Source organism: Rutilus rutilus (genome assembly GCF_951802725.1).
Source record: "Rutilus rutilus genome assembly, chromosome: 11".
In the NCBI taxonomy this organism is placed as follows: domain Eukaryota; kingdom Metazoa; phylum Chordata; class Actinopteri; order Cypriniformes; family Leuciscidae; genus Rutilus; species Rutilus rutilus.
The window spans coordinates 15,154,334-15,182,250 of NC_140216.1; the positions used below are offsets into that span (position 1 = coordinate 15,154,334).

Consider the following 27,917-nt stretch of genomic DNA (forward strand, 5'->3'; position numbering starts at 1 on the left):
ACATGCTCTGCTACCATCAAGTGTTATGATTCCCCTCTGTGCCAGCCGTCCCCCACCCCATCAGCCCACACCCTGCGTGAGTGTGTGAGACGGTGTCTAGCTCTGGCTGCAAAGCACTTGTCTGAGGGGAAAATGTGATTGTGATGGGGGTGGGGTGCTGGGGTTGTTTTGGGGACTTTGTGTTTTTTAAAGAGAGACAGAAAGATGGTGTGAGGGGGGTGTTGCCTCGTTCTCTATGTCTTGATAAATCAATCTTGAGGCTGGCAGATGAGGCAGGCACCACAGAGACACTCTTAGACTGGCACCATTCAGCCCTGAACCCCTGTGCACACACACACCCAGACAATAATGAGACCTCGGCACAATACAATGATACACAAATTCCAAATGTGAGACGCAAATACAGACAGTACACAACATTTCTAGACATGTCAATCTTTTCCATGTTTTATGTTTCACAATACATTCCCATGGAATATCATCTAATTCAGGGGTGCCCAATCCTGCTCCTGCTGTTTGATTAGGGTTGGAGATGAACTGTGCAGGACAGTCGATCGGCAGGAGCAGGATTGGGCACCCCGAACTAATGTATATTGGCCATATAAATGTCAAGCACTTGGTATAATCTTAAGATGCTTTCTGAATGGCCAGCAAAGTAAATTCCTGGGGTCAGAGGGCTCAGGTTATTTACTTGGAAATACATGTTTTACTTGGTACTGGGCTGCTACAATGAGTGTTTTTGGATGAATTATATTTCATTGTGGTGGGGTTACCCAGTGTGGCTCCACAGAATTAGAAACTAAAGGCTCTGATATACTTCAAGACAAAATGAAATCACTGACTGGTGTAGAGAATCAAGCCAAAAATATGTTTGTTTTCGGAGTTTAAAACTGCTTACCAAAGCAAACTTTCTGGCCATAAACGACTTCAAACTAGTCAGTCCATGGTGATTACGTAATAGGTAGGTGTGCTCTGTGCCTTTGACGTAGAAATCTTCTCCAGTTCATCCCTTTTATTCAGTTTGTTGAGATCTGACACGAGTAAAAACACACTGGAGAGCTGCTTTATAGTAGAAATTGAGGTTGTATTTCTCAACACTGGCACTGTTTTTTGTTTAATACTGTAAACTGCTCGTTTTAAAAGCAATCTTTTGTATAAAATGTTAAATAAATGTGACTTGACAGGAGTGCCAAATAGCAGAGTTTATGCAAACATATCCACATCTCTATGATCAGATGCTTTCTTAACTGCTGTTTTCTCACCACTGTCGTTTTTGCTGTGCGTTTACTTTGTTATTGAGAGAAAAGCGTGCAGCATTTTACATATTCAAATAAACGGCACTCTCAACAGTAAGATGTTTGCTAACAGTGTACTGCTGTTGACGTATTTCAAACGTTGTTTTACCCGTAAGCGAAGAACCAAAAAAAAAACCCAAAACTTTGCTGTAAGTATACTGGGGCCTTGAGCAACCGATAAAGTTGTTTGTTGCAGTCGTGTCTGATTAGAATAGAAACATAGATTTATATTTACTGCTTGTTGCTTTGTCACATCATGCCTGGTTAGGGATAAGCTGCAAAGTTGATGGCTGCATTGAGATTTGGATCCCAATGGAAATCTCACAGGAGCGGGCAGTTTTACCTTTGCTGCGGGTGGGAGTGGACGGTCAAAAAAACAGAGCAGGTCCCGCAATTTGCCGCGTAACAGTCAACACATGAAGTTCACCGCATTCGATCAGTAACATTCTCTTCCTCCATAGCAGGCTAGGCCAAGTGATTCATTATTTAATTCAATCCTTAAGTACATTTAATGTTTTTAGTATTATTTATTTTATATTTAATTTGATATTTATTTATTTTATAAGTTATTAAATTAAATATTGTGCCTTGTTAGGTTAACATAATTTAAATGTTATGGTTAGGTGTGTGTTACGCATACGTTTAAATATGTTTTTATGCTCCACTAGTTGTGGTTTTGTTTTAATAAAAAGCTGGCCAAATGTGTGTGTCATTTGTGGTGCTAGCATTACTTTATCTTGTCAGTTTAATTGATCACAATATTTTATCTCTGTTATTCTAAACATTTAGCATAGCCCTAATATTTGTGTAATTTTTTTCACAATTTCGACAAGCTGTAACAATGTTTGCAGGTGCGGGTGGGAGTGGATACAAACATTGCCGGAGCTTGTGGTAATGGTCAGAAATTCAGCAGGAGGGGGCTGGAGCGAGATTAAGAAAACAGTCCCGCACAAGGCTCAAAGTGGGCCTGACTTTATGGCCATAATTAAAAGTCTGAAAGAGATGTTTGCCTGAGGCCAGGTCTGCTACAGCCAGTGCCACCCCCCTGAGCGCTCAGTCTGCTAAAAGTGTGTGTGTCTGCCAGGGGAGGTTTAATTGAGCTGTGACTCATCTAATGGAGAAGGCAAAAGGCTTGTGTCACACTTGGGTGCATGGCAGGACTGTAATGAATCAGTGGTTGCGGAGGACAACAGGTGTGTATGAGTGTCTGTCCAGTTCGGAATAGACAAGTGGTAAAAAATTTTTTTTTAAAAATGATAGTTTGAGAGTAGGTGGATGTTCTATAAATGGGGTACTGCAGGTTATCTGCAGGTTTGTGTATGTGTATCAGTGTGTGTTTGAGCACTGTTTAGGTGGCAGAATATGCCTGAGAGGATGAAATCTAAGCTTGGCACATCCGGGCTGATTCACAGCTCCTTATAATAAAGAACAACAGAGACTAAGAAGGAAATCCTTCATTGGAGAGCAGATAGGGAGACGATGATGGGTTTTGGGACCTTACGTAAGATAAAAGATTCATCAAATATTCTTGCAGGGTTATTACGTGGGCACTCCTACACCAGAAGCAGGAACTATGCCAAATAATGGCTGAACAGCATGAGTGCTTAGCGGTCTATATTCTTTTTGATTCTAATAACAGTTACTTAAACCATCTTCATCTGGGCACGAATTGGGGTGGTTTGACAGACCCTACTTAATGCTTGAACTGTACAAAGGTGGTGTAAACAAAATTCTATTTACATTTACATACTTTATATTACACAAGGAAATATTTTAAGAGTGTGTTTCTGTAACCACAAAAGTTAGGTTGCGATTTATTCTGAAGGTGAATATTCACCTGGTGCCAAATAAGGGATCCCCCCTCTTTAAAGATTGAGTCTTGGTAGTCCTGGGGACACGAGATGGAGCCCCCCATTGTAGTTGCAGATTGTTGGTCCTTGACTCTCTAGATTATGTATATATGACAAGCAAACACAAAAAGTGTTTTATTTTAAAAGTCTTCAAGATTGCCCCAAAGAAATTGAGAAACCTCAATAGATTGTATCCTGAAAAATATATATATATGTTTTTTTTTAAACTCTCCTGGAAGTCATTGTGTACTTCGCACACTGGCTGTTAAGTATGCACGGTTACATAAGACAGCTGGTTACATAAAATGTTGGGAGCGTGAGTGAGGAGGTTATCCTAAGTGTGGCCAGAGGCAAATCTAAGATTAAGATTAGGGTCAGGAATTAGGGTTAGGGATTCTCAATAGGCTTGGGTCATGGGGGGGACATAGTGAAACTGAAACTAAAAGATAATTTGTAGGAAACTAATTCTCTGTAAATTCTGGCAAATTCCTTCCTACCTACTGACAGTGAAGGGTACTATCAACAGCACACTAGCCTTGCAGTAGTGGATAGAGGGAACTCCTCTGTTTTTTTAATTTGTTGTTAAAGTGTGCAGTGCAGGTGCAAGCGGCCATTGGTAAAAAGTTGGCCCGTCTTTTACGTTGTCTTGTTTGTCTCCTCAGCATTGGGGTACCACAGGGTTCGGTACTTGGCCCATACTTTTCTCCATTTGCACTCAAAACTAATGCATTCATTGCTTCTCTTAAAGTATTTTGCTTATCTCAGCACATCTCATTTCCTCCTCTCTGCCTCTCCACCTATGATCTTTTGAGTGGATCTCGTCATGCCTTTCTAACATATCAAACTGGATGCAGACTCTCTCAATTTGATGATAATCTCGATTCTCAAGCCTGATCTGCTCTTCTTCTGAGCCTAGAACTTCCCTTAATACATCTCAGTTAAAGGTCATACAGTCATATCTACCAGTTCCCTAAAACAGTATAAGTCACCCTAGACTTTGCTGACCACTTTACGGAAACTGGCCATTTGCAATGATATATGGTCTGCAATTCTGCCTTTTCTTGGCTCAAGCTTTTAAGCTGCTCATTCAGGCAGTAGTTATTTCATGGCTAGGCTAATACAACTCACTTCTTGCTGACCTACTTGCGTCTTTCAAAAGCCCCCCAGAAAACTGGAACTTGACCTGTGTTTAGCCTCCTTAAATTCTCTTATGTCAAGCCTCTGCTCGGGTCTGTACTTCAGCTCTCATTAACTGCAAGAATTACATTAAAGTATCTGACCTGCAATGCTAATGTCTAATTTACTATTTTGTCATTTAGATGATTCTTCTATCCAAGGTGATTTAAAATACACCTGTAGCAACTTGGGAAGGGATTGTACAAATGTGGTAGTTCATGATTCAACTCTTAGGGAGTTTTAACGTACAAGCTCTTTCAATACTAGGCTACATCATCCCAGTGGCGCAAATAACCTGGTCCCCTACAACCTTCAAACACTCCATCATCCATCTCTCCCCACAAAGGGTTTCTGCTTGTCCAGGTCTAGAATTCTTTAAAGTCATTACTCAAAGTACAAGTTTTATATGTCACATGATCAGTTGAAATAGCACTGAAATGTTTTCACAAATTTGCGTTTGGTCTCCACACCATGGCTGTATGTGGAACGACAATAGTGTGTGGGTGAAGGTTTCACCTTCACTGTACAGTACATGTGTTTGTGTGTGTGCTTTCGTTTGCCCCTCAGCCAAACTGCCTTTATCTGGCATGGTGGGAAGTTGTTAGATCGTTAATCAATGTCAGAAGAGCAACATGCCCTATGGCGTTTCTCGTCTCAAAGGAGAGTGCTGCCATGTGGCTGTGTCATAATGGAAATGTATGGGCAGCCATTGATGGGCGAATTCAAGGATTAGTCAGTATAGTATGTCAAAGCCGAGCCTCAAGATTCCTGTCTCATAGAACCTTTTGTTTATCATTCAGTCATGACCAGAAAGCATTTCTATATCTCCTGGATAGCCTCGGCTTCAGATGTGCTTTTTTGGCCTAGTTTCGAGGAACAAGATGTGGCCTGTTGAACAGATCTATGGTCAGATGTACTGATATGAATGAATTGTGTGCTGCAAAGAGACACACCTGGGGTTTCTGTACAATGAATCCTGGATGGTGTCAGCTTCTCAAAAAGTTTAAGAAGTTTTAGAAAGTATCAGGGACACTTAAAACAGTACAGAAATGAGTACAGAAATGATGCAGATCAGTCCTTCACATTACTCTATATCTGCTGCAGTTGTTGCACTGAGGCCCTATCTTCCATTTTCTGTTCGTCACAGTGTGCCGCGCCGCTCTGGCCGATCTCCAGAGAGAGATATTCGTCGCATAGAATGCTGACACAAGGAGGAACTGTCCTCAAGGAGGAGAGGAGCGAGAGAGAGTCTTGGCTTGTGTGTGCTGGCTGATATCGGAGCTGTCAGTCAAACAATGAACAAACTCTGTCCTGGGGACAAAAAGAAAACTTCACTCACGCTCCTTCCTAACTGCCTCCACATCCTTATCGCTATAAATCAAATCCACTGTTTTTCAAATTAGACATTCTCATCCTTGAGTTAAACACACTGTCTGTGCCAATCTGCATCCACATATTAGTAGTCTGTCTCCTGATCAGGTCTTGCTATGTGAAAACCTAAATATTTTCAAAATTGACTTGCTGGTTGTCTGAACCCTGAGCTTTGTGTAATTTTGCAGACTCAGGGTCATAGTTAGGCTAGACAGCGAGCAGACATGTTTCTTAATGAGTGTTCACATAGTTCTTCTGTTTGAAAACATTTGGACTTAGTGCTGCAGAAGTCTCAAGATAAAATCATTCAAAGTTGGACTATTGGAATATGGTGTTAAAATTTTGCAGCACTGATTAGGTCGGTCAGGTCACAGGGGCTTGTTTACGGGCTGGTTTAAGCCCTTTCACATTACTTTTATTATTGTTACAATCCTATGCAATTAATTCAGAATAATGTATTTGTCCATTGCATTGCTTCATGTGCTGTTTTTTTGCGCATCCATGAGAGTTCAGGTTAAAAAGAATTCCTCTTTTAAAATCTTCCTCTTACATTCTTCCAGTCTTCCACAACTTCACTTACATTCTGCTGCCCTCCATCCAGCTGTTTTTGAATGTAAGAATGTGCCTTATATAAGCACCCATTTAAAACCATGTACAGTCAGGGTGGAGTGAACTTAAAAACAGCCTAATTATACAGAGCTTTCTTAAGAATGATTAGTCAACTAGTCGTTAAGGCATCCGATTTTGAAAATATGCACATTCCTAGACTTTAGGGTCAATATAACGCCCATGCAGACCTCTATCATAGATGGCTATAGAGTCTCCGTCCGGTTCCTAATGACTTGACTGTTACATGGTGCTTTGATAGATAAGAGCAGTCAAAACCAGACTGCTGTGTCCATAGCTGCCCTACACATATCCATATTCTTTGCTTTATATTTTTTTTCTACGCATTTGTACTTTTTGCTAACAATGTTTCATTTGCCTTTTCTTGTTGAGCGGGCTTCTCTTCTCCCTGTAGTGTTTGAAGTGGAGATGATTTTACTTTCAGAGGTGTGCACGCCACCCCCAGTTATATTTATCTCTAGACTTCAAAGTGCCACCCTGCTGTGTTTTTGCATCTGAACAAATAAAGAAGGTTGTTTCTCCAGTGTAGTCTTCCATATGGCTCTCTTCCGAAATCAACCAGCCAAGGGGAACAGGAATCACTTGTTCAAATATAATCATGTTAACCAGTTTTCTCTCTTTCTTTTTTCTCTACAGTTTCTCCTAAGAAGAAACTCCAGCACTCCTGAGGAAGGATGACATCCATGGCACATTGGATAGGACGGTGCCTATGGGCATCTGTGTCACTCACATGCCAAGCCTGAGAAGTGGAAAGAAAGACAGTTTTAGCAGACACGTTGAACACTTCCAAGCTTTAGAGTGAAACTTTGCACAGTTGGCCATGGCTGCATATCCATGGCTTGGAGGATAGGGTCCCTTGTTTAGCAAGCATTTTCACCACAGTGAGTTTTGTAACTGGTCATTTAGCAAATCCAGCACTTCCTCTGGCCAGGAGGACTTTAAAGAACAACTGCCATACATGAGCTGAACCAGAGGATCCAAAATGGAGGTCACACAGCAACACTCTTTCTACTGGACTGGTTAAAGCTGCAGATAAAAGCATTACTGCAAGGGCAGTATGCAGGCAGCTGACTACCCAGCCACATATAATAACACAGGTAAGAATCACTTTACTCCTTGATAGGTGTACTAAGTAAATTAAGTTTCTCCTTAAAGTTTTACGCATAAATAAATTAATAGTATATATGAAATATTACAACTGATGTACAATTGCTTCTGATTAAGACTCCACATCATTTATCACTTTTATTCTATATAAGGTGAGTCCTTGTAGTTGCTGCTATGATCACATAACCAGTCAGTTACTTCCCAGTTCAACTTCCTGTTTTTATATCTACAACAACAATAATAAATAAGAAATCTCCCATTCATGTGTGAGTTACACCTTCCGCAAATCATGTTTTAAACTGAAAATCATCTAATCTCACTTGAAATTAAGAATTTCCATGCAATACCAACAAAATAGCTTTTCCATAAAACTCAATTGTATACTGATTGCTGGCTGTTCAGGTGCAAATTTACTTGGTCAAGGAAAGAAGTGAGCCACTTTAAAAACATGGGTGCATGATGCCCCATAGGTGTCAGTAGCAAAAAATGTACACTAATATTTTTTACACTTTTTGTTATACTGGTTTAAACTCTGTTCACATTCTGATAGCAATCAATAATAGAAGTGGTCTAAATATTAACACATGTACATACTGTATGTCTTCTGTGGAAGTCTCAGGACCAAACCATTTTCATCCAATCATTGCGTCATCAGCACGTTTCATGAGGCTATGCAGAGTTTTTAGACAGACAGTCACTGAGCGCCACAACCAAACAGCAGCCACCTTTTACAGTTCCTCCTGAACCAAAAGACAAGCTTATGCTACGTAACCGTAATTACAAGATGGCAACTCGTGACGTTCTACTCTGAGCCGTTCTCATACACAGCTTTTTGCATTTCTATGTCAACTCTATCAATGCCGAAATGAATCTGCAGCAGTCAGGTGGTACAAGTAAGAGCTCTGTAAGTTGTTTACGTTCATTATTATTGTAATGTTATGTGCTTTGAGACTTGAGGTAATTTAACGGTATCTTTTGTAATGCTTTGCTGACTTCTGCTGTGCGCGTTCATGTGTTTTGGAGGAGGCGTGACTTTAGGGAGGGTAGGATCTTATGTTTTCAAAGCTAGCTTGCTATTGCTAGCCTCTCCGAAATTGCACATCGCATCTTTTTAAACTGCAAGGAGTCACTATCATGTTAGGAGGTTATGTTTCACAAAAATCAAAAAAGAGAATGTTTTCAGAAAATGAAACTTCTGTCTTTGTCCGGGGCCAGCCAAGTGCTGACACTGAAAATTCTCCAGGATCCAGTTTTTAATATCAGATGTGGAATTTGAACTTGGAGTGGAATTTGGACCCATACATCCAAAAATTCCTGAGAGACCTGAGGTAGAGGATATTGTTTTAACAACTGGATGGCCCCCAAGCTGAGCCGGGGTCACACTGTTCTGCTCTTTATTCATCATGGAGAGAAATGAAAAACCAGAACATTTTGTTCAAAAGCATGTGATGGGCTCTCCAGCTGAGGGGGAAGAGCGCCGGCCCACGGTCTTGAGCAACCTGTCAGTCAAAGTAGTCACAACAGAATGAAACGTTTAAACTAGCAAAACCAAACAAACATTACAAAGCTGGTTTAAAATTTAACACAAACAAAGTTTGCACTAAAATCAGAATCAGAAAAAGCTTTATTGTCAAGTGTGCTTGCACTCACGAAATTTACCTTGGTATTGAAGCTTCCAGTATACACATATAAATATAACAAGACACATAATAAATTTTAGAATAAAAAAATAAATATATAAAGACATAGATAGGTGTAGTCAGAATAAACATATTCAGATATAAACATATTGACATAAACATAAATATAAATATATTGACATTCTGTCATAATTTTCTCACCTTCATGTCGTTCTAAACCTGTATGACTTCTCTGGAGCTCAGAAAGAAATTCTGCAAAATGTCAGACCTGCTCTTGAAAAGTAGTTCACATTACTTGTGTGCTGTATTAATTTTTACGCTCAATTCAAATGTGGCATTAACCCACATCACCTATAGAAAAGCTTCAGTTTGCCATATTTTAATAAACTGACAAAAAATTTTTTAGGGAACTTTTGTTGCATGGAAAAGAGCAGCTTGAACAATCTTCCAAACTTCTTCTCGTTTTCCATGCATAAAGGAAATTTAGGTTTGAAGGACATAAGGATGAGTAAATATCAGAATATTTTTTTGTGAACTATTCTTTAACATAAGTTTAACTAAAATACAGAATGACAATATTTTATTGCTTTAAAATATTTGACGGAGACATGCTTAGTAACGAGACAAGCGTTGAAGCTTAGTAAATCTTTTTATACAAATACTACCAAATCACAATCAAAGTATCATGTAAATTGTTAGATACACGTCCCTGGCATTGTTCAGTCAAGTCACTTTTCATTTAATATCGGTATATCTGTTAATATCTGTTCATTTAATATCTAAGTTAATTTGATCCTAATCAAAGAAATGTATGCTGCCACTGTTTTTGTGTCAATATGATTTGATTTAATTTGCTCATGATTTTGCCTAGCAACAGAGACTGAAACTACTGATGCCTGTGCTTGCTCTCCCTCTCTCTCTCCCTCTCTCTCTCACACACACACACACACACACACACACACACACACACACACACACACACACACACACACACACACACACACACACACACACACACACACACACACGTATTCTTCATGAAGATGGAATTGTGTTGGTGTTTCATGGCAGAGGCGTTTTGAGTGTGGACAGCTTCCAAATCGATTCCCGTCATTCTGTGAACCCACAGCACGCAGGTTTGCGTAGGGAGATTCAGATAGGTTGGGGGAGTTTACCGTGGGCTAAATGCCGGGGAATACGGTGATACTAAACAAACAGGATGGGGGAGATTGGTTACACTTTATATTAGGTGTCCTTACTACTATGTACTTAAATAAAAAAATTAGTACAATGTAGTTATTGTGTTGATTTTGTATTGCAAAACACTTTTACTGCTATTGAGATGGGATATGGGTAAATTTAGGGACAGGTTTGGGTAGGTTTACAGGTGGGTTAAGGGGTAAGGGAAGGGTCAACAGAGTAGCCTAATTACAGATGTAATTACAGAGATTAATTACAGCTGTGATTACATGCAGGTATTTAAAAAAATATATAAGTACATTGTATAAACATACACGTACACAATAAGTGTATTGTATCAAATTATTAATTTAAATGTTAGTACATAGTTAAAGACACCTGATAATTGTGGGACCACAAAAACAATTGATACTTGCAAGGTTAAACTCTGGTTAGCTGGGCTTGTTTTCATAGGTTTTGAGCCATTGCGATGCACTGACCTATTTAAACGCTCCCGTCTAATTACATGCACTTTAAATCTAAAGTTAAAGGCGTTTCAGAGTGTGACAAAATTAGCTTAATAGTTTTCAACTTTAAAAAAAGACCATCACACCAGCTATATGTAGTACATCGTCTAGCCCTTGTCTGTTTTACATTTTACTCAGAAATGTTAATAAAGTGAGAACATATTGCGACGGCTGCTCCGTCTCGCACTTTTTGACTCGGTTCTGCTATGCATGCACACTTAATTATCCAAGCTCAGCCGGCGGAGGTCATTCTCTTCTCACCACGACACACACTGCTCCCCCTCAATGTGCTGGGGAATTTGGCGCAGAAAATTTTCGCAGGCTTCCTCGCTCTTATTTTCTTTTCTTAATAAAGGAGCCAAGACCTGGAGGCGGCGACAGACACAGACTGAGGGAGAAAGACAGGGAGGGGAGTGTTGAAAGTGACAAAAGATATAGCGTGATGTGTGGGAGACAAGGTCCAAATAAGATTAAAGGTATTAAGAACAAAACTCATTTCGCAGCCTTGGAGGAGAAATCCAGTGGAGAAGTACACAAGACTTGTGTAATGCAGCAAGACATCTTATCCAAACTAGACAGCAAAGTATCAAAATACATAATATCTGATTCTGGCTAATTACGTATATATATATTTTTCATCTTTTTAAAGGTAGTGTGTGTAATTCCTTTTGACTTTCTCCTATCCCCGTTTAACACGCAGAGACAATTATCAGTAAAGCCGTTTGCACGTGGATTTGTAAATACAGAAGCTCTGTGGCTCAAAACACTGCTCTGTTTGTTTGAATATCCTACATAGCTTCACATAGAAACTTTGTCTCAACCAATGATGTGATTTGGGGGTGGGACCAGGGTTGCCAGGTCTGCAAAACAGAACTAGTTTAATAGCCAATCAAAAATAGCACAAAATTAGCCCAATGACCGTATCCCAAATATCAAAACTCAAAATATGTCACTCCCATACCTAAAATACATATTTTACAGTCAGTGTTGTGCGTTATGCACAATTTCAACTTGAAAATCACTATATAGTTGTGATCATAAGCACAGTCTATCATCATAATGGAGCTCAAAGGCTCCCTACCATTGACCCTCCATCGCAAAACGCATCATCTAGCACAGTTTTATCATTGGTAGACTATAAAATTGGTCAAATATTTTAATAAGAGCATTGTTGAGTGACCAGTACCGAGTTTTTGATAAAAAATTACAAGCTCAAAAAATGGATAGATGAATCATTTACAATGAGATCAATTAGATGCATTTAGAAAGTAGAAAGAATGAACTTCTATTTCATGCTAACTTTCAACAGGCTGTTTAGGCTATTGGTTAATGTGTTAACCAATAGGCAATTAGCTGTTTAGACATTTGCTGTTTACATGCAACCTAATAATCCGTCTGTAATCGGATTGACGGCTCAATCGGACTGAAAAGCCTACATGTAAACACCTTAATCGATCCGACTGAGCTCGATCCGAATGAAATTTCGATCGGATTGAAAGGGGTGGTTTATTCCTTTTCTAATCCGATCGAGAGAACATGTAAACACTTGATCAGATTGAAAAACAAAACTGAAAGGACTGCGCATGTGCAATGACGTTGAAATAGCATAATGACGTATGACGCTCGGAACAAGCGGTTCTTCCGGGTCAATAAAGTGTCATATAAATGAGTGTCCCGTCATTCTAAAATTCTCCTTTCACTCCTTTCAATTTTATCTCCAAATTATGACCAGAAATGGATCAGTATTAAGTCTGCTGTTTAAAACAAACAACGAACCAATGTAGGAGAGTAGTTATTATGCGCAAACAGCAGAAAACTCTATATATTTGTGCAGTGTGCGCATGTCAAAAAATCTATTTCGATTTGAAGCTAGTGACATATAAACGCGCACATCAATCCTATCATATGTTTAGCGTTCATGTAAACACTATGTTAGGATTCATCAATCGGAATGAATTCAGTCCGATTGAAACAAAAGTTGTGCATGGCTAATGTTGTAGGCATTGCATGCTTTCTGATGTCTTGACAATTAGTTGACAAAGTAATTTAATGTCAGTAAATGATAATGTTATAAAGTTTACTGCAATAATAGCAAATCATTCGGAAAATAAGTATTACCATTTTGATACTTGCCATCAAAACGTCTTAAAAGTAAGTGTTGGCTGTGCTCCAAGATGGGAGTAGCCCATGTCGAACTGGAATGCCCACTTTTCATGATCCAATCAAGTCCCACTATTCATTGTTTTTTTATTTTTTTATATTTTTTATATCCTGTTTCACTTCATGACTACATTGTGGAAATAAAGTGGGTTGCGAATGCTATTTCATGATGTCAAATGGAAAATTAAGACAAAAAAGACAACAAACCGCAGACATTGAACAGCTGACACACTTGGCCTGAACTTGCTGGCGGACTCCAAATCCCAGGTGCAGGGTAAATATAGGCACTGAGGCTTCTCTCACACCCATCCATCCCATGATCTCCACCGCCACATACAGATGGCCTTGTCTGACTGCTTCAGGGGAGTGGAGGGCAGGTGACTTCAACAGCCGGGCCAGGGAAGAGAACCCAGACACGCAGGGTGGTTTGAGGTCTTATCAGGGTCGAATGAGTCATGAGAATGGCAGGCGATTGTGCGATGGGCAGACGATGACACGGAGAACGGTCAGAGAGCATCAGTTTGGCTGAGCAGACAGGCGAGCGAGAGAAAGTGTCCTGCTCAACTGCAGGACAAAAACACTGCTGCATCAGACACACTGGCAATGTACCAAATGGCACGGTTACATTTACTCTTGATCTGCGAAATCTTGCGTTTGAAATTCATTTCAATCTGGAGTTTAAAGTGAAGGCGACGCATTAGGTTCAAGTTGGTCCTGCAAGTTTGCCACGCTGACCAACAAAAATTGTGTTTGAAATTGAGTTCTGTGTAAGCTGTGTTACATATGGTGCTTTTCCACTACACAGTACCAGCTCGACTCGACTCGACTCGACTCGGCTTTGTTTGGTTTTCCACTGTGTAAAAGTTGTACCTGTACCTGCTTCCAGGTACTTTTTTTCGTACCACCTCTGGCGAGGTTCTAAGTGAGCTGAGGCGACACTAAAATGTGACGTGAAAAGTAAACACGGCAGACTGTTGATTGGTCAGAATCGAGAGAGAATCGTCACTTTTCACTGCGTCATCATTGCACGCGCCAGACAGAGTATCCTGAATAAAAAACAGCAAAAACAAAACCATCCAAAAACAGCATACACTCGATTTCCTCCATTGTCCTGTTTGTGTGGGTAGCGGGTGTGTCTCGCGCATAGACAGTAAAATAAAGGTCTCGCGTAGAAGATTAAGTCACGGCAGTTTCCTGCGGCGTCGCTATGACGACCAGGTACTATTGTGGAGGTACTATCTGCAATGGAAAACGGAGCGAAAAGCGAGTCGAGTCGAGCTGGTACTGGTAATGGAAAAGCGTCAATACATCACTACACTATTGACAATCAATAATGGTCCATTTTTGCTCATGAAATTGCGCCAAAATTTCAGTAATATGACCACACCTCAAAGCAAAAATCACTATTACTGTTGCTTATGGGTTAGTGAAGTAGACAAACTATTTATCTGAAGTATTAGGCCTAAACGTTGGTGTGTTACTCGCCCTTCACTGTTTTTGATACAGACATCTTTTTTCTAAAAGATTAGACTAAAGCTTTAATAATTTAGTTTTAGTGATTAGACTTACATTTAACTTGGAAAAATAGCTCAGCATTGTAAATAAATGCTTTCAGTCTTACCTGTACACACAATATTCTCAATTAAGCGGTACTCTATAGCAAAACTCAACTGCTCGATTGTAATATCGTTAAAAAATATTTCTGTATTATCGCACATCTCTGTATATAAAGTTGGATATAAAATTATATATCATTATATGTACACTATATAGCACAACACAACTGGCTTTTTTCTTTTTTTATTGCAAAATGTAACTATAAATGCCCAGCTCTTTTCATAAAGGTAGACATACAAGTTTGTCCAACTTTATTCATATACATACAGTATTCACGTAAAGCATCTCGACTGCTTGATTGCTTGTGTGTCACAAAATGTAAACAATATTATCGCACAGCTCTGATCTGCTAAATGCAAAGGATTGAATGTCTTTATTTGTTATGTTTTTTATGTTAAAGTGCTATGCAAGTAAATTTAAGGATGTTTTTACCCTGCGATGTTTTTAGCGTCTGACCGTAATGTAAAGCAACCAACCACAAGTTGTTTTTATTTTACTTTTTGGTGAAGTTAAATCTGAAATATGAAATCGGACTGGCTAGAAAAATAATACTGTGTCTTCATTAACGTTTGTACAAAAAAACAGAAGAAGTCTGTACACAATTAAAATATATAGAGAAAATAAAGAAATGTTGTGATATGAAGATCTGTTTGTTCTACTAAGTGACTGCAAAGTGACTTGAAAGCCACAAACCTAAACACCCTAGCATTATGGCAGCGAGTTTTGCACACAACAAGCACCACTCACATTTTGTTCAGAAATTGTAAAAATCTAGTTTATATTGCAAACCACAGAGATAATGGCAGCAATGTCTGCATGGCTCAGACTTTGGTCTACATTTCTAGATCATCCTTAAATTGAGTGACACGCCTGGCTGTCTGCTCAGGACAGATAGATGGTTGTCTGTCCTCAACCAGACATTCAAATGTGTTCGAGTTTGTTTGGCCGTTGTTTAGAGACTGGCGTCTTAAACATAGTGTCTCATTTCCCTTGCTGGTGATCAAATCTGCGATTAACGCCACAGACGAGACAGCGGCCAGCTTACAGCCTGATACAAGCTTGCAGAAATCCCTGCCTGCTATAATGGCTCTGAAGTGAATGTTTTATGGTAGATGTTATGTCATCCGGTGCGGCGTCAGGTCACGCATCATGAGTCTGGGTAGATTAGAGACATGTAAAACTCTATCACAGCATCCCTGACCTCTTTTATTCCGAGCAGCCTGCTGAACAACTGCCTCGTATGTTCTCTTCCTTGGGATCTTTTAAATGCACCTGTGCAAAAGATTAACAATGGCTCTTTTTTGTTGACTGGAGGGAGAAATTATGATGACCTTTACAATGAAAGAAATTTTTTATTGTACATTTGATCTTTTCAGTGGTGTTGATCTTATCCTTAAAGGAACAGTTTAACCAAAAATGTAAATTGTCATCATTCACTAACCCTCGTATTGTTCCAAACTCATTTGATTTCTTCCTTGTAAGACGAGCAGATTATTATTATTATTATTATTTTTTTTTTTTTTTGTGCAGAATGTCCAAGCTGCTCTTTTTTATATAATGACATAAGCCATATTTGCACACTTTTAAGCTCTAAAAATAGAACATATTGTTTAAAATAAAATAAAAAATTACCATAAAAGTACCATGACTTTTTGACACTTTGGGCCTGTCCAGTTTTATTGTTAACTAAAACTATTAATAATATTGCTGATATAAATGTGAAAATGTGAAATGTTCTTGGCAACTACTGAAATAAAATAATTTTAAGTTAAAAACAAAATAAAATAAAACAAAATACAATTGTAAAAAAAAAAAACCACGAACAAAACATATAACAAAAACATAAAAATATCTCAAATTTAAACTAAAAATATAGCTGCATGCAGCGCTGATGGGCCCAAGCCCTGGCGCCACAGCAGCCCTGGTGCCTTTAGGACAAAGCAGAAAGTATACTTCGGTTTTTTTACGCACAGTCAAACGCACAGCTTTGCAAAGTATTTCACTTGCGTACAATCTGTCGCCACGAGTTACAACCCATGTAAATATCTTTGTATTCTTTCATGCTAGAGTTGTACAAATGAGGGTACTTTCTAACTTCTTCGCACAATCTCTCATCTCGCTGTAGCTTCCATGCGTTCCAGTCTGTTCCGTTTATGCTGTTTTTCTTCAACTACCTTGTGAATCGAAACCCCCAGGGCACGGTTGGAACCTTGTGGATAAAGTAATTACTGCAAAAAAAAATATGTATGCGCATGTGCGACCTGCGCGTAAAAATCCGGCGGTGCGTTAAAAATATGCTGACCCTCGTGTACATGTAAAAACATACTTTGGCCTCAACTGTGCACTGCGGGAAATATGCATTTAAAGCGAGTAAATGTAAAAGAACGACGTCAAATGGCTCAATAACCACATCCATGAGATATTTTAAATTTAGATGAATTTCATGTCATAGGATGTTATAGGTTACTTTCAAATGAGTGTGAAGTTATCATTTGCAGCTCAAATGTTTTTTTGTTTGTAAGTATTTATTTATTTAATATATATATATATATATATATATATATATATATATATATATATATATATATAAAACCTTATTATTAAACAAATTATATAAAACTATGTTGTCAGTGCACTACAAATAAACTGGTTCTATGCCTTTATTTTGTCATTAAAACGGATAGAAACCGATCCTAAGTCAGGGATAGGCAACATCGGTCCTGTAGTGCCGCTGTCTTGCAGAGTTTAGCTAATTAATGTCTTCAGGATTACTAAGGCTACAGGCAGGTGAGTTTATTCAATTGCTAGCCTCTCCAAAAATGGCCTAACTTACCTTTTAAATGAAAAGCCAATTCAAAATCTTAATAAATACAATATTGGTATATAAATAGTACTAAAATAACTCTGGCCAGTTACTCACATAAAGTATGTAATAGGTTTATGTAAACATTTTTAATATGTTGTAAAATATTTCCATTGCTACCGACTTATCAGTCACGTAATTTACAACATTTGTTTTAATGTATATTTTATTTTGTGCTATTGTGCTGACACTAGAATATATAAAATAATTAATATATTCAATAATATTTCATAATTATTTGTTATCAAGACTTAATTATCAGTCAAAGATGTTGTCACTTATTGAAACCATGGCCTAGCAGTTATCAGAATAAAAATCTGTGCACTCTGCATCCCATAAATTGTTTAGAAACCAGCCAGTCAGATTGGAGCTTACTGTTTTAGCCAGCTCATACCATTTTTGTGTGCAGTATCCATCAGACAGCCCGTGAATGGTCTATGGGCGTACCGTCTGAGGTTTAGACTAGTCAAAGAGCAACCGGGTAGAAATGTTTCACATGTGCTATAAAGTTTTGAAATATCTCTTTTATCTTAGCACTCCACCCAAAGCCAAATTATAATTGTTATTTTCCTCCATGTGGTGTATTACATCAACCTGCATATACTTAATTATTCAGTCTGTCTGGTATGTGATGCCTTCAGTTGTATAATAGTGCCGCATTGTGTATTAACAATCCTAACCATCCACCCTTGAAGGCACATTTTTCTCTTTGTCTTACTGCAGAGTGCAAGTTCCACTGCACCAATGGCAGATGTCTGAAACTTCTCTCGCTGATTTGTAATCATCTGAATGAATGTGGAGACAACAGTGATGAGGAACATTGTCCTGATGCTGTACCTCCACCCCCAGACACCATCCAGTGTAAGTCCATCCACCCACTTCTGTCTCAACACCACATCTGCATCTCTGGCAGGTGATATTGCATCAGTGTTGGGGAAGCTACAGTAGAAAGCTTCTCAGAATTGAATGCTCGGCTAACTGTCCTTTTAGAGCAGATGGTAGTAAACTATCCAAAAGTAGTTACATTGAAGCGAGTTAGTGTCTGTAAATTAAAGGGGTCATGACATGAGAAATCAAATTTGCCTTTATTTTTTTTGTTTTTTTATTAACATCCTGCAAGTTTCATAGCTTAAAAAGTCATCCTCATTATTAACAAAGCATTTATTTAAGCAATGTGTTAATACACATTATTTACACTAAACAAATAAAAATTACCCTAATTTATACACCTGAGTTGACAACATAGTACTAAACAGCAGCATTTAAATATTTCACTACAAAAAAGAATTGTTGAATACATTTTTCTTTCTTTGAACTAGTATATTATGATAGTCCAAACTAAGCAACTGAATCAGACTTCTCAATGCTATTGGAGCGTGACAGAATACTAGAGTGTTTGATTACTGTCACAATTGGTTGCAAAGCTGAATGTGTCATAAAAACAGCAATATAACACTACTTGTTGGAAAAAAATAGCTTGTTACTGGAAAAGCTGCACTATTATGAAAACAGCTGAACTGCTGTTATGCTACTGAAAAATTAAACCCTATTCGCACTGGATTAGTATTATCTGGGGACCTCGTGTGATTTAGAAATTTCTCTTTCTGCAAATTGTATAGTTGTATGGTGTATAGCGATATTACCCAGCACCCAAAATACTATCAAAACACTCCAACCTTTCTTCACGAAAGATGGATAAAAAAGCGCACAGGAAACAAAAACCTTGAAAAAATTATAAACGACCCCGCCAAATCACAGAGATGCCGATACGCACGGGACTAATATTATCACAGGACCTCGGTGTTTGGCGAAATATGGTAGGTCATTTGCAGGGGAATTTTTACTTTGCAAATTACAGACATGGCCGATTCACACGGGATTGAGATCACAGACAACCTTTTAGTCGCCTTGATCTCTTTGCTGTGTGTTCTCTACTGTTGTCTTTGCTGGTCCATCTTGCTTTAGTGATATTTTGAACAACAGTATGCCAAGAGAGGTGTGGTAGGCCTACTTTTAATTTACCACAGTTAAAGGGTTAGTTCACCCAAAAATGAAAATTCTGTCAGTAATTACTCACCCTCATGTTGTTCCAACCCCGTAAGACCTTCGTTCATCTTCGGAACACAAATTAAGATATTTTTGATGAAATCTGAGAGCTGGCTTACTCCTCCATAGACTTCTAGGTGACCGAAACTTGCTGGCCCAGAAAATGTATTAAAGAGATCGTTAATATAGTCCAAGTGACTACAGTGGCTCAATCTTAAGTTTATCAAGCGACGAGAATACTTTTTGTGCGCAGAAACAAACAAAAATAACGACTTTATTCCACTATTCATTTCCTTCTATCTGGGCCTCGAGTTGGTTCACGTAGTGTTTTTGCGCAGCGCGTCTGTGTTGTACGTCACACGCATCACACGCATGACCAGCGTCGGCCAATAGTGAGCCTACGTGGTGACGTGTAACACAGACGCGCTACGCAAAAACACTACGTGAACCAACTCGAGGCCCAGAGAGAAGGAAATGAATAGTGGAATAAAGTCGTTATTTTTGTTGTTTTTGCGCGCAAGTTTCGGTCACTTAGAAGTCTATGGAGGAGTGAGCCAGCTCTCAGATTTCATCAAAAATATCTTAATTTGTGTTCCGAAGATGAACGAAGGTCTTACGGGGTTGGAACAACATGAGGGTGAGTAATTACTGACAGAATTTTCATTTTTGGGTGAACTAACCCTTTAAGGTCCTTGTCCGAAATTCTTGTACAAAATTTTTGCCCGTTAAAAATAAATACGTCCTCATGTTGTGTCAATCACGTTTACACACTGGCACTGCCTCCGAAACTTTCATCCGTCATACATTTTTTTTAAATCGGGTTAGATTTTCTGTGTTTTTCGCATCTGTAGCAAGCATTTTGAGAGGTGTTTTGACAATTCAGGGCTACCGAATGACGAAAACAAAAAACGAATACGAAACTCCGTGTGCAAGGACTTTTAGGCTATAAACATGTAGTATATATAGAGTGTATATACTGAGAACAATTCTTCTGCTGAGGAATACAGTAAGCATAACTGTAGATGATATTGCAGATATGTTAATTGATGTGTGTTAGCTGTTTTACAAAGAAAGTGGCCTATCCAATCAGATTTGAGAGTTTGAACTATTTATTGGAACTGCGACTAATAATTATTTTGATAATTTATTAATCTGCCAATTTTTTAATTCTGATTTAATCAAATAATACCCTTAAATTTGATCAGTGTTCTCTTTCAAACAGTGTTCAAATTGAAGTCTATGTAATGTATAGTATACATTGTTTTAAAATATAGGCTAAAGGTTGCAATATTATGTGAAAGGAACAGAACATTCTAAATAACCAAAATTACCCAACCACAATTTTAAGTGTTTACAAGTTTACAAGGTAAAAATGTGCTGGAACACACACATTCCCACCTCTGAACCCAGCCAACATTTGTATTTGGGGCCCATGTGGGTTTGAAATGGGCTGTAAAATGGGCCCCATGTAGGATTGTCCGCGGGTTCCATAATGGCCCCATGTTAATTGCCCAGATGGATTTCATGTAGGATTGCACTTGGTACTTGGTATGACCCAAGTGGGCAACATGCACAAGACCCATCTCGGTCCCAGCTTTAATGTCAAGATTCAGTCATTTAAGGCACTACTCAATATTTTTCTGTAATTCTATTAAAGTTAATATTCATGTAAAACATCATGATTTGCGTTGCATATATGTGACCCTGGATCACAAAATCAGTCACATGTCGCATGGGTATATTTGTGGCAAAAGCCAACAATATGGGTCAATATATGCCAATAAGTATGGGTCAAAATTATCGATTTTTCTTTTATGCCAAAAATCATTAGGATATTAAGTAAAGATCATGTTCCATGAAGATATTTTGTACATTTCCTACCGTAAATATATAAAACATTTATTTTTGTGAGTGAATGCAGCACGATCGCCAACACAAATGGACAACTTTAGTTTGATGATTGTACTCCCTTTCTGTTGCAGAAAGTATTGAAGTATAACACAGACAGCAACATTTAATAATTCGGATGATGTGATGTGTTAACTGGAAATGATTGCAATTTAAGAATATGACACTATACTTTTCAAGAGTTTGGGTTCTGTAATTCCCCCTGTAATATTATCTATTCCCGTGATGGCAAAGCTGAATTTTCAGCATCATTACGCCGGTCTTTAGTGTCACAAGATCCTCCAGAAATTATTCTAATATCCAGATTTTCTGCTCAAGGAACACTTATTATGAATATTAAAAATAGTTGTGCTGCTTAATATTGTTTTGGAAACAGAATTTTCAGTATTCTTTGATGAATAGAAGGAGAAAAAGAGAACAGAATTTATTTGAAATGGAAATCATAACCATGTAAAAGTCTTTACTGACACTTTTGATCAATTGAGTGCATCCATGCTAAATAAAAATATCAGCAAGTATTAGTGATTTCATCAAATTTATTAGATATTGCATTTTGGAAAAGTGTTTGGTACTGAACAGCTGTCATGTTATGCTGATGTTATTTTGACTCTGTCTGCATCAGTGTTGCACTGGTTGTTGTTGAAGGTTGATTTTTTTTTTTTATCCTTTGCTAGCAGACTGCGTTTGTGTGTTTGTTTAACAGGGGCTTTTACCGAATCGGTTTGTATAGTTGTTTGTATGACCTTCCCCTTACATCCTGTGCATGAATGCGTTGCTCATAGGTGTCTGAATGTGTGTTTGTATGTGGATGGACACTATTTGTTTATGAATATGTGTGCTTTAGTTCTCTGTTTTACTCGCATACATAAACACTCTCTTTTTCTTGCATGATGTCACTCACTCAAGGCCATACAGGCGGTTAACTCTTTAAAACTTCAACAAATGTGCTCAAGGTTCATTTTTTTGAACTGAGTGTATATAAGTGGGTTTAGTTGGTTTTATTCAGCAATGCGATCCACTCTGTATTCTATGGAAGCTTGTTTCTGCCACAAAATATAAAATGAAAAAAGGTAATTGCAACCTTTTTATCGCACAATTCAGATTTTTTTTCTCACAATTGGGTGAGAGTGGGTTTTTGGTATGAAGACATAATTGTATAACTTATATATGGAAATGTATTTTAGTTTAGATTTTTTGTAATTATCCGTCCTTCGGATGAGACGTTAAACCGAGGTCCTGACTCTCTGTGGTCATTAAAAATCCCAGGATGTCCTTCGAAAAAGAGTAGGGGTGTAACCCCGGCATCCTGGCCAAATTTGCCCCTTGGCCTCTGTCCATCATGGCCTCCTAATCATCCCCATATACTGCTTGGCTTCATCACTGTCTCCTCTCCACCAGTAAGCTGGTGTGTGGTGGGCGGTCTGGCGCAATATGGCTGCCGTCGCATCATCCAGGTGGATGCTGCACATTGGTGGTGGTTGAGGAGATTCCCCCTTCCATGTAAAGCGCTCTGAGTACCTAGAAAAGCGCTATATAAATGTAACAAATTAAAAATTATAATTATTATGGTTTTATTTTATTTCAGGGAATGAAAATGTTTTCGTATTCGTTTTAGTTTTCGTTGTACATTTTGTTGATGATAATAACTCTGCCATTAACTGACTTAGATGTGATGTTATCAAAATATTTGACAAAATTCATAAAAGTGAATTCACACATGATATTTGTAAATAAAATCAATTCAGATGGAAGAGGAAAATGTAAAATGGCTCTATAACCGACAGTTTTCTATAACCAACAGAACTTTTTGTAAAAACTTTCTTTTTTTTTTTTTTTTTTTACAGCTCAGCTTTTATTGGCTGTGTCTATTTCCTCCCTCTTTCTCCTTCCCCAGCATCCATCTCTCCATGAGCACTCCCCACGTTGGGAGCGCTTGGTTTTATGTGCTTTTTTTAAACATGCTTTTTTTCCCTTTTTTTTTCCTTGCTGTCTGCAGGACAAGGGCCACTCTTTACCGATGGAACAAGTCCAACTGCTGCACTTAAAATATTTAGCAGTCTGGGCCGCATGTTAATGAAAGCGTCTGCGGTTGGCTGCTATTTTAGAGACACCTGTGTGCGCTGTGATTGAATTTTCAGAGGCTGAGGACTGCTGATTTTCACGTCGAGAAAGAGACAGCAAGCGAGAGAGACGCAGAGGAGGCAAAACGAGAGATGAACAGACAGGGTTGGGGGGGACTGAAAAATTATTTCGATTCTAATGGCTACGGCGGTAGTGTAGCGTTCAGTCAGACAGATGGATCATGAATATGGTCTAGACACTTGGTGTCTGGGTGAGTCAGGGGGGGCCCTGTACGAGAGGGGTCTTCACACTACCCCACCCCCACACACACACACACACACACATACACACACACACTCTGTGAGTTGAGAAAATGAAAGCGTTTTCAGGCAGAAAATAAATGTTTGTTATCATACGCTCATCAAACAGACAGGAGAATGATGTGAGCAGAGGGGTTTTTGGTTCACTGAAGAGCCACAAGGTGGAAACAGACAATGTAAAACGATTGTTAAACAACATTGTTAATTGTTAAACATAATCCCTGACATTTTGTCTTAATGAGATGTCACCCATTTTTAAATTCTATCATCATTTAATCACCCTCATGCCTTTCCAAACTTTCTTCTGTAGAACACAGAATGATCAAGTCATGTCACAATACTCATTGTTACAAAGCAGCTTGACAGAAAATCATGATGCTAATGTTTATAATATTAATATCTTAATACCTTCATGCCTTATAGTTGCATTTAGCAGATTAGAGCTGTGCGATAAGTTTGCATTTTGCAATGATACAATCAAAGCAGTTGAGATTCGCTCTATATATAATGCTTTACTTGAGTTTTGATGACCATTGCCTTTTATTGTATGAAAAAAAGAGGTGAGACTTAAATCTGAAGACTGAATTCCAAGAACATTTTACGACTGTTCCCTGAACCAAACTTAAGTAGATTTAGATGGATACTTTGGGATGGCTGTCCTGCATGAAAAGTCCATTGATCATCAAGCTTCAGTCTCTGCTCCTAAGGCATCACCATCTTTGCCGAAATGGCTTGATACTTCAAATAATTCATGATGTCCTTCATACAACTTCCTGCAACTGCAAAGCACCCCCATAACAAGACTGGACCACCTCCATGTTTGACCATGGAGATGGTGTTCTTCTGCTCTTAAGTTTTCCACCAGACATACTGCTGATTCACGGGTCCAAAAAGTTCCAGCTCCACAAAACATTCTTCCAGAACTCCACAGGTCTATCCAAATGAATTTTAGCATAATCAAGTCGGCCTTTTATGTTCTTGGTCTAGAGTGGCATTTGGCCAGATGTCCCAACATGTCTAGTGTTCTTCTTAATACTCTGCATTGAAATGTTTTTTTTTTTTTTCTCTTTCATCAGGTCATCTTGCATTTATGAAACTTAAACTTATGAATACGGCTGCCAGCTGTGTCTCTAGGAACTCTAGGAAATCTTCTTGTAGCCATAGACTTACTAATGTAATAAAACATTTTGTTCTCTATAGCTTTTATGCCATATTTGCTACTCAACTTTAGCACATGCATGGGCTAAATGTATGCATGTATAACAGCACAAGCTAATTCTGTTTTGATATAGATTTCCCAAAGGATTAATTGTGTTTTAACACAATTTTGTCCCATGCCATACAAATAAGTGACTTAAAGCGTTGAATTGGGGTTGAAAAATTGTCATGGCTGTTTTACAAAAAAAAGTCCTATAACGTAAAGCGTTACATTATATATCGACATTATCACTTTTAGTTTGCCACTAAACTGTTATAGATACAATGTTTTAAAAACTGTATCTTAAATTTGTAAATTATTACAGTTGAATAATTTTGATTGCAGCTGTATATGCGCACTTGTCTTGGTGAGAGGGGATGATATGTGCTGATGCCCGCTGAGGTGGAAAATCTGCAGTGACTTTTTTTCCTGCTCAACATGACCTTCCAACAGAACTATGTCTGTGATATCGACGTACTCGTTACACTCGACCAGTTTATCTGTGGTTGGATTCCAGCGGTGATATATGTTTGAGGTCAAGAGGTCACTGTCACAGTAGCTATATTCCAATTCTTGTACACTTTAAATATGAAATGTGTCGCAATACGGAAAGATCTGTCTCTACTTCTGACTTTGAGGCTGCCAAAGTTAATGTGTTAACTAATTACATTTAAGTGTTTACTTTTAGCTGTAAATGTCCCTCATTCTTAATATACCGTAAATTATTTTATTTTATTTATCCTTTATTTTACGAGAATAAATCTACCAGGGAGTCCTGGCCAAAATGGCTGCACAAAAGGTCTCATCCGGCAATCAAATGAAAAATTACGTAAAACATGTTTCCTTCAGGTAGGACTCCAAAAGGTTTCCAAAAATATTTAAAGATAAAGACCATCATAATGCGCTGCATTTTATTCCATAACCTAGGAGCATGAGAGGAAAAGGCAGCTTTGCCAAACTCAGAATATACTTTAGGAACGTCGGTGCCGATGGCCTCGTGGTCAGCGCGCCGACATGTAGCGCCGTTGCGCTCGGGCGGCCCGAGTTCGAGTCCCGGCTCGTGGACCTTTCCCGATCCCATCCCCCGTCTCTCTCCCACCTCGCTTCCTGTCAACTCTATACTGTCCTGTCATAATAAAAGGTAAAAATCACCAAAAAAAAAATAATTATATATACTTTAGGAACAATTAAAAGTAATTTAGAAGTCCTATAATTACAAGTCTAATACGATAAGAGATTATAAAAATAAGTTGGTAATTTACCTAATAATGCCTTGGCAATAAACAGCAGCATATGCATTTTTCTCCTTTGGCACAAGGAGGACCAACCAACCAATTCGTACAAAGTACAGTGATAGGTACGTGAAGATGTATTCGTCACAAATTGTATTGCAGCATGATATGTACAGTCCAGCTTCTTTAGTAAAGATAGGTTTGCATGCATATAAATCACATCACCATAATCCAACACTGAGAGGAAACAACTTTGGATTATTCTCTCTTTTGCTTCAAAAGGAAAACATTTCTTTATACGAAAGAGAGAACCCAATTTAGGTCTAAGCTTTTTTTGAAAGATTTTCAATATGTATATTAAAACCCAGCCTTTCATCAAGCCTTATGCCCAGGTATTTAAAGCAATTAACTATTTCTATACAGTCCCCTTCCAAGGTTAAAATAGGTGGAACATATATTTTAGTGCGACAGCAGGTAAATAGCATATTTTTAGTGGGACTTTTTTAGTATTTAAAACCAATTTTAAATTTAACAATGGAAATTGCAATGACCAAAAAGAGTCTTGTAATAGCTCTATGGCTTGATTCATGGACTGTGCTTCTGTGTAGATACATTGGGTTATCAGCATTTTTTTTGTGTGTGTGTTTATCTCATGACCTATGTCATTTATATACATTGAAAATAAAATCGGTGCTAAAATAGATCCCTTTGGATTATTATTATTATTATTATTATTATTATTATTTTTTTTTTTCAGTTAGTTTTGATTTCATTGTAATATTTTTTTAGTTGAGTTTTAGTTTTTTGTAATTATGGTTTTATTTTTATTTCAGTTAAATGTTTATTTCAGTTTCAGTTAAAGTATGCATCCACATGCTTGTTTAGCAAAAAATACCCCTTGTGTTTCAGGAGTTTGTGATTGTTTTCTTTCAACTTTATCAGTTGAGAAACAGAAGAATACATGACCTGCACCCAGGAAAGCAAGTAGGCTACTGTAATAGTTCAGCATGTAGTCAAAGCTTGTGAATAGTACTAAATTAACATAATTTTTTAATTATAGTTTTAATTCAACTCCTTTGTGTTATTTGAGATCACATTTAAAGTAAATATATATTTTAAATATACTCATTTGCAAATTCATCTTTACAAATATGTAATTACAAATGTATTTAAATAAAGTTTCAATAGAAACTGTGACATTTAAAGTATATTTTAGTTTACCCCATAAATGCTTGTCAGTACATTTGATAATACATTTATATCATATTTCAGAGACAATAGTATCTACAGAAAAAAAAGAAAGAAATTACTTACAGTAGCGGGAATTTTTTTGTTTAGTAAAATAAAACCTTTTATAATTATACTAATTATATAACGATGTACTTATGTCCTGTTGCTTAAGTGGGTCAAAAAAGGACTAAAGTTCATCTAACTGCATTTAATATAAATATATACTTAATATATTTAATATATACTACATTTTCATTTTGAGAGCTGTTTTAACTTGCATTAACTCCCATTAACAGCCTGCTGGTTGATAACACTTGGCAAGGTGTTTTAATGTGGCACTCATGTCGCAAGATGCTGAAAAAACAATACAGTGAATAAAGACGTTTGTCTACCGCATGTGTAAGTAGACTAACAATTGAAAAATAGTGCCGATGGAACACAAGAACGTGCCCTGTGTGAGCTGAGGAGAGCATCTGTTGCCAATTTTCCATAATGTATGTTCAGTCTTTA

General features: G+C 37.9%; 1 protein-coding gene across 2 annotated transcripts in view; it reads left to right on the forward strand.

The window, feature by feature from the left end:
• ldlrad4a (low density lipoprotein receptor class A domain containing 4a) overlaps positions 1 to 27,917 on the forward strand; it is a 96,937-nt gene that overhangs the window by 17,273 nt on the left and 51,747 nt on the right. For both annotated transcript variants that reach the window (XM_084424153.1, XM_084424152.1), the window contains 2 exons: positions 6,956 to 7,416; positions 18,136 to 18,273. In XM_084424153.1, coding sequence (XP_084280279.1) covers positions 7,377 to 7,416; positions 18,136 to 18,273 — 178 coding nt within the window. In that variant the 5' untranslated portion in view covers positions 6,956 to 7,376. The remainder of the gene's footprint in view (positions 1 to 6,955; positions 7,417 to 18,135; positions 18,274 to 27,917) is intronic.